At 39.8% G+C, this 8346-nt stretch overlaps 1 protein-coding gene across 1 annotated transcript in view; it reads right to left on the reverse strand.

Moving 5' to 3' along the window:
- The window catches only part of mgab (MAX dimerization protein MGA b), a gene marked incomplete at its 5' end in the record, with an annotated part of 33186 nt that overhangs the window by 5682 nt on the left and 19158 nt on the right, over positions 1-8346 (reverse strand). Inside the window, 11 exon segments of the mRNA XM_014009898.1 lie at positions 1474-1565; positions 1669-2309; positions 2606-2858; positions 4380-4604; positions 4705-4919; positions 5216-5426; positions 5536-5705; positions 6094-6268; positions 6350-6542; positions 7048-7426; positions 7545-7658. Of these exon segments, the coding sequence (XP_013865352.1) occupies positions 1474-1565; positions 1669-2309; positions 2606-2858; positions 4380-4604; positions 4705-4919; positions 5216-5426; positions 5536-5705; positions 6094-6268; positions 6350-6542; positions 7048-7426; positions 7545-7658 (2668 nt within the window).

The following is an 8346-nucleotide window of genomic DNA, read 5'->3' on the forward strand; positions in this document are numbered from 1 at the left end:
TGTTGCTGTATGTATATTTTTGACCCAGCAGATTTGGTGACATTTTCAGCAGACCCATAATAAATTTATGAAAGAATCAAATTTTATGACTKTTTTTTGTGACAAACATGTATGTGTTCCGATCACTCTATCACAGAAAAATAAGAGTTGTAGAACTTATTGAAAACTCAAGACAGCCATAACATTATGTTTTTTTACAAGTGTATGTAAACTTTTGACCACAACTGTATCTATCTATCTATCTATCTACCTACCTACCTACCTACCTACCTACCTACCTACCTACCTACATCAATAATCACCCAGGGTTTCCCTCAAAAATCTTGCTAAGCCTGGTGGTAGGGCCACTTCGGCAGCCCACCGGAAACTCAGTGTTTTTGTTAAAATTGTGTGTGTGTAAGAGAGCAGTGCTGGGACAGAGAGATGGAGTGGAGGAGGTCTGTGTTTTTCTATTACTCGTTTTTGCACACTGAGAAACATTACAATAGATTTTAGCTTCACAGCACGATGACAAGTGCTATTTTTAGCACAARCTCCATGAGTGACGTCCATTCCAAGTAAATGAACGTTAGTCTGGCGGGGAGGCATGTAAAGCCTGGAGGCCCACCAGCCTAATGATAAATTAGGAAAAACCCTGATCACCTAACCATCATTCCATCATATATCCATCATGAACCCATTCATTGATCTTCTATTCATCCATTTTAATCAGGGATGCACAGAGCAATCGTCCTGAAACCATAATCACCTTGATTGGCTAAAACCAGAGAGAGTTTTTTATTCGGTAAGTCCTGAGAAATCCAACCATTTTTTGGGTCCATGAATGCACCATTAACACAGGACTCAAATGAGTAGGTGGTTGGTATTTGTCAAGCCACTTTCTTACTAAATTTAGCCAGTTTTCAGACCCTTCTAGCACCTTTTTATAGCAACTAGTGATAAATCTAGATATTTTTTTCTTTACTTGAAAATGTACAGGAAAAATAAATGTGGTGATAATAGTTCTAGACAACTCAAAGTCATAATTTTCTTAAGTTCAATTGTAGTTCCAAACAGAGTTTTTCACTCACTTTTGTCTCTCCATCATAGATATTTATTTCATACAGCCTAGATCGTGATTGCATTAAAATGAGCCAATATGCAAATTCAATAAAGTAATCTAAAAATGTTTAGAACAGCAAATAGCTACTTTTTACTTGGCAACAGTGCATGTCATCAGTGTAGAAGGTATCTTTGAGGATGTATTCGTTTTAAGACAGCAGATAATCTTGAATACATATGACTTTGTATTAGTTAGTTCATTGAAAGGAAATTGGTATCAGCAGGTCGGAGCTTTTCAAAAACCAGAAATCTACTGTATACTGGCCAAAAATTCAGAATCAGCACGTTTCTAATTTTTATCCACACAAAAAATGTGCTCTCCAGACAATCTCATCTGAACTATTAACAGCAGGTACAATATGAACACATTACCTTAGATTGTTCTTTAAAGCATCTTCCTTCATTTTAGCAATGACCTCTACCTGTTTTCCTTCTTCTACAGTTTCAATGTCCACGGACCCATCCTAAAAAAAAAACATGCATTGTGAACAAATTATAACAACAAATACAGTTTACATACAGTATGTAGATTTAAACTAACTTTATAAATATTATCAGAAAGCTTACATCATCAAACTCTTCTTCATCTGAAAAGTCAGAGCTGAATTCTTCTGAGGAGAAATCAAAGTTTGACTCCTGTGACGATGTCGGCCTGTTTTCAGCCTCACTGTTTTCCACAGACTGTACCTTCTCATCAGAAACCGGACCTGGAGATGAAGTGGACTGGGCCAACCTCCTGCGCAGCAGGTCTTTAACTTTACTAAGAGTTTCAAAACCAACGAACTGTTTTGCCATGGTGCTCAGATTAGAGGCGGCGTCTTTATCCTGAGCTGTGCTGCCTGTTTCTGTTGTCTGAGGAGGAGGAGGAGGAGGTTTGACTTCTTGTGGGGCTCCGTCGGGTCCGGGTTTTGGGAGTTCGATGAGAGTGAAACCTCCAGGCAGGACAACTCCAGGTGGATTCTGGCCTCCGGCAGCCTGGTTGGACGGAGGGCAGATTCTGAATGTATACGTCCCACTCTGAGCCAGGAAGGCAGGGTTCTTCAGTGACGGCGAGACGGTGAGCGAGCCGGACAAAGACGTGGAGCTGTTCTGAGGCTGAGGCAGAGGCTGGATTGGGATTAATAACTGGACTGGGTAGATTGCCGGGGAGTTTGGTGAAGGCTGATGCATGGCAACTGACCCTTTATTGAGAGATTTTAAGAGCTCAACTAAAAAAAAATTAAAAGAGAGAAAAACAGTAAGAGATGAGACAAAAATAATGGACACTAAAAGTGTCTTTGCTGAAGATAGAACAAAATAACTACTGAAAGCCTCTTTTGGATGGACACATCCTGTCATGGTAATGAGTTGAGCATATGATATATTTCACAAGTTGTTTAAAACATTATGGTGTAACAGGGCCTTTAGATGATAATAATCTGTGAGTTTCTTTATCGATTCATGCTTTCTTATTTAGGAAGTTTATAACAAAGAGTTGGTGTTGAGACAACAGAGACCATTTTACCTGCAGGATGTAAATTTGTTGTCCGAGCCTTTTCAACGGCACCTGGAAGAACCATTTTGCAGGCAGAGGTGTTAGGAACTGATCCTGCAGCGACGGATTTAATCACAGAGCTTTGATGCAGAGGGACCGTTTTAGGAGGTGCTTTTGGATCGGCTAGTCGGCCTGTGACGAAGGCTGCGAGGCGGTTAGCTGGATGCAGAGATCCCATGTTTCCAAGTGCCAGTCTGGCATAATTGTAATGTTTCCCATTTACCTAAAAATAAAGCAATATAGAGTGAAGTTAAAGAAATCCATAAGCATTTATAAAAACAAAAAAGCATTTTCTTTAGCACAGCTGGAGGTAGAATTCTTAAGTTAAACAGGTCAGTTTCAAAGTAACCAACTTTTATTAAGAACAGAATCTAACAAGACATTTAGGATAAAGAACAAGTGGAAGATGATGGATGGACTGATTAAATGACTGCGTAAAGATTAACTCACTTTAAAGTAACTGTCTCAATTTAACTAGGAAAAAAGGATTGTTGAAAGAGTACAAGTCAGAGGTCGAATACAAATAATTTCCAAAGCTCTTAACATCTCCAGTTCTGGTAAATCCATCATTAAGACATGGAAGGAATATGAGACCATGGTCCATCTGAACCTGCAAAATCCCCTTTCACTGATGTGGTTGTGTGACGAAAATTACATTGTCATATTATTTTGTTCTCAGCCTTGTGTCGTCCAAACATTCTTGGCACAAGCCCCCCGGGCTAACTTTTTGGCCCCCTCACCATGCAAAAGTGTGATTGGTCAGAAGTTCATGGGGGTGTTTTTATGTGGAAAAGTGCTCTGACAACAATGGCAGCATTTTGCTTCAACTGCTCCACTTCCAGAAGTTGTGTTGTGCATCCAACCAGCATGGATAGTTTTGAGGAGCAGCTTTCAGCGACAGTCAGAAAGTACCGGTACCTCCACCTATCTACTTTTAAAGACAGTCAAAGGACAAAAAAACTCACAGATGGAGAGAGCGCATTGTACATGGAGGAACAACGATGCTGAACAGTGTGCAACTTTGTCAAGACAGCTTGACAAAGAAACCCTGCGCTGTGCCATGTACAACAGCATGAAGGGTTTTCCAGCTCTGCATCGTGTGTCTCATGGGCTGTGAAAGCTGTGTGAAAACATGTCGAGCAACAACGTGACTGCACATCAACTGTTCAGCTTTGGATGGAGCCTTGAGTAACCGTGCAAGAAGATAATATAAGTGAAAGACCACCAAGACACCTGTCAGAACCCTGAAGGAGTTACAAGTGCGTTTTAGCGGCAGCAGGAATACCAAAACATTTTTAAATTATTTAACAGGTAAAGAGAATGGTGGAAAAAAAAACACTACAAAGAAATCCCACAGCTTTCATTCTTTTTAAGGTCTGTTCACACAACTTACCAGAAACAGGAAGACCAACACACTCACTTCTACATTTGTGTCCTTATGTGGCATCAACTCCAATACAGTACTGCACAAATAAATGTACCTCCCAGCACAAGAAACCAAGCAGCACAACCTGTCTATCACTTAAAATTTCTAATGTAATATGATAAATTAGAATAGTAATCCTAAGTGTTCAGTATTTTAAATAAATCTTAACTAAGCTTTAAGCTCTAAACAAAAAACTCAGATTTCAACTCTTGTGCATAGTTGTGTCCTAGTTTTCTTGTAGATGTAGTTTTCTGAGAAAAAAAAAAACCTCAACTTATAAACCATTTTTTCACACTGTGGCAGTTCTTTTATAAATACCTCTATAAGTCCAGTAGCTTTGTAGCCGATGGATCTTTTCTTGGCGCTCAGACAGCCAGCCGGTACCACACCCCTCAGGAAGGGAGCGACCCCATACCACATCTCTGGATCCTCAACCAGCTCATCTTCCTCCTCTGAATTAGCATTCTCATCACTGTCATAGACATCATAATCATCAGATTCCTCTTCATAGTCACTGACATGGTTTGGTTTTTTGATCTGGATCTAAGAACGGGTGGAAAACAGCAATCAGACCTGTCAGCTTGAAAGAAATGTACACACTATAATTAATGTCAGACATATTTGGAGAGTAACGTAAACACACCCTGTAGGTGACGACTGAGCCACTGGGTTTCCGCAGGGTGACTTTAGAGACCGGCCTGATGCAGTAAGGTCCGACGAAGAAACGCTGGTGAAGCCGATTCTGATTCAAGCGTTCGTACAGACCTTCCAGAACCTTTTTACGGTCCTTCTTCCACTGACAGAGTGAGTGGATGTGGATCTGCTTCTTTGATTCTTTTTCCTGAGATGGCTTTTCTTCTGAGGAACAACGGAGATGCACAGCAATGAATATCTTAAAAGGATCAACGATTACTTGCACATGTAAAAAGTTGTTTGTGACGTGAAAACTTCCATTTAGTTGAAGTAAATGTTTAACAAATAAAGTCTAATGTTACAACTAGTCAGGGCTCCCTTTTAAGGCTCCCCCACCACATGGATGGATGTGTAAAATGACAAATGTGTCTTTAAATATAATTTTATATAATGTGGAACACACTGCTCTAAAACAAGAGTAAAACTGTTACAGCACAGATAAGGTGGAGTTATTTCTTTACCTGATTTTTGACTCGTCACAAGAGGCTTGTAGTCCTTTTTAGACAAGGTTTGAGTGAAGTTTAGAGGGGTTTTGGCAACCTTTGGTTTAAACACAGTCTCAATGTTTAAGGTGACCACAGGAGGAGGCTCGCTGTCGAACGCTCGAACACGTGCACAGGTCAACTTGCTCTCCAAATACTTATACACAAAATCCTTATCCTCTTCACGTATCTGGAATTAGGTTGTCATTACAGGAAAAACAAACAGATTTTTAGAACAACAACGTTATAAAAAGGAATGACTTTTATATACATAAAATTCTAAATAAATGTTATTTTACCACAGGCACTGGGTGAGGTTCGCTGCGTTTCTGGACCTTTGCTGGGACCAAAGATTCAGAACCTTTAGGAACATTAAGTGCATCCGAATCACTTTTCAAGGTGTCACCCTTCCACAGTTCAGTATTGAAACTTGGGCGAGATTGAGCCGACTGCTCCATATTAGTCACAGCTGAGGAGGGGAAAGGCCTTGTGTTAACAATCAAGAAAATAAACAATAAAATAAAACAAAAGCCGAAATAAATAAAAATAGCTAAATAAAACTAAAATGCCTCATTTCTGTTGTTGTAGAAAACTATGTAGTCAAGGTAAGAAATAAATTATACTTAAGTGAAAGCATGTTATGATACTGGCCTTTATAATAAAGTTACAAATAGTTTAATAATAAACAGGCCAAGAATTTAACCTTCACCGTTCATCCCAAAATTCAGAATTCTTTGATTCTACGCGATTTTCAGCACAACTGAAAAGCGCTCAGAGTGTGAGTTGGGAATGATTTTTAGCCACTACCAAACCTAAATGCAGCCCTATATATCTGTAAAACTGACAGGTGATCTTACTGTTGGAGCAGGTACAGTCAAACATGCACTCAGGCTGTCCGCAGTGGGTGGTTTCTTGTTCCTGACGCTGCAGACTGGAACACAAACAACCCAATCTGCAGAACTCACGGCCACATTTAGGTTCCTCATCGGTATGAGGAACCGGAGGCGGGTTTGCGATCTGATGGGGCCGTGTCTGGTTTAAAGGGAGGACAGACTGTATTACTTTTAGTACAGAAAACTGGGGGAAACGTTCTTTACTAGAGTAAACACACACCTGCTGAGTCAGTGCTGACAGAGCCATCGTTACTCTTTCTGGAGTCAGGCGTGTTCTGCTCAGGGCTTGGTTCAAGGTTGCCCTCTCCTCAAACAGCTGGTCCTGGCTGGAGATAGCTTTTTGTGCTTGGTTCTGACCCAGCATCTCGGGAGGAGGAGGAGTCTTACACACTGCTGCTTCGATTGTCAATAACCTGAAGCCAAAAGAAAGACAAGAATCCTAAAATATAAAACCATGTTTGACTTCATGTAGAAAAACAAACAAACCTTAAAGACAGAAAGTTGGTGTCTAAACATGATATATTGAACAAAAACAGGAAACAAGTAATGATAGTTTATTAATGTTTTTGAAACAGGAGTTATTTCAAAACAAACTCTTTTGTGTAGTTCTGTTCATCATAAATATATTTCTCCAAACTGCGGTCATTCAAAGACCTCATCTACAACTATAACTTGAAGTACTGGTAGAAGAGAAAAACTAAATATTTATGACAATAAAGCTCAACTAAAGCAGATTAATGCATTTGTGACCTTCCAGACATGAGAGTCTGAGAGATTCGACTACAACTTTATTCTTATCTCGTGCTTCTGAAGATCTGAGTTTTGGTGACGAGCTGCAGTCCCCAAAAATTACAGCCAAAACAGAAAAAAATACTAAATGTTTGGGATTAACAAGACAACCCAGAACCAAACTCATACCTTCGTGAAATAAAACCATTTCCAGAGGAAGAGTCCGGGTGTGTGGATGAGGATGTGGGCTGAGGGTCAGCAGGACGTTGGGGTTCAGGGCTGGTCAGAGGGGACACCTGTGACCTCAGAGACATGTAAGGTGGGGGTTTGCGAGACAGGGGGCATGGTCTGTTGGGGGCCTCTGGGACCCGGGATGCAGCGTTTTGATGCCTGAGTACACTGTCCAGGGTCTTCACGTAGCTGGAGCTTTTGGCCGGCAGCTGGTAGGTCACTGAGCTCTCAGGGTTTGTGGAGAAAGCAGCAGCTCGATCGCTGATTTGCTGAGCTTCACTTTCCAAGTACTCGTCCAACATGTTGCTGCAGAAGGCAGACAGGTTCTTTGGTGGTACTTTGAGGGAAAAAAAACCCAGAACCTTTAGTTTATTTTAGAAGAATAACAAACACAAAAATATATCTGAATCTGGTATTAAGCTACCTGAAGCTACAAGAAAACCAACAACTCTTACCGTCACAATTAGAAGCAGGTGTTTCTTGGATAGTTGAGAACTTGTTTCTCCATCCTTTTATTTTAGTCATGTCACTTGTCTTTCCGGTTCTGGAGATAAAGGGTAATCCCTCATCTGTGATACAAACACCCTCTGCATTAGCCTTCAGTCAACACTTACTGAACAAAGTGCTCTACATTAAAGACTTCCTTAATCCTTTAAAGCAATGACATCTTTAAAGTCTGATTTCAGTCTGATCTTTGTTTTTTTTAAGGTTTAGCTGTTGTTTATTACAGAAATAAGAGGCTAAACACAGCTCCATGTCATCAGCCAATAATCATTCAAACCTGTAACGTGGATTTTAATAATTCATCAGCATCAATATTTTTAAGATAACAATAATTTTTTTTTAATTTATCTTTTAATCTGTTAATGTTTAAAGAATTACACCCACACTGGTGTAGTAAAAAAGCAACTGTGGTGTAAAGTTTTACAACATGTTTGAGCTGGGCATTGTTTTAAGACGAAAGTGATCCAGTTTAGTCTCAATCTCGGATTAGACAGATTGTTCAGCAACTGACCAACCTTGCATCTTTGATTTTGGACAGGATACAGGAAAAGAACAGAGCTAAAAGGATCCTTTGCTTTTATCAAAAAAGGTATTTAAGTTACTTTTTGTCAAAAAGCTCCCTTTAGGCATCCAGGTTTATTTTAAAGGGGAAATATCCTGTAAAATCAACTTTTTGAGTTTTATATCATGTTATAATGTTATACTCTCATAAAAAACATGCCCAAAGCCTTGCTTTGACTCATTCATGCATGT

This window comes from Austrofundulus limnaeus, unplaced genomic scaffold (genome assembly GCF_001266775.1).
Source record: "Austrofundulus limnaeus strain Quisiro unplaced genomic scaffold, Austrofundulus_limnaeus-1.0 Scaffold63, whole genome shotgun sequence".
In the NCBI taxonomy this organism is placed as follows: Eukaryota; Metazoa; Chordata; class Actinopteri; order Cyprinodontiformes; family Rivulidae; genus Austrofundulus; species Austrofundulus limnaeus.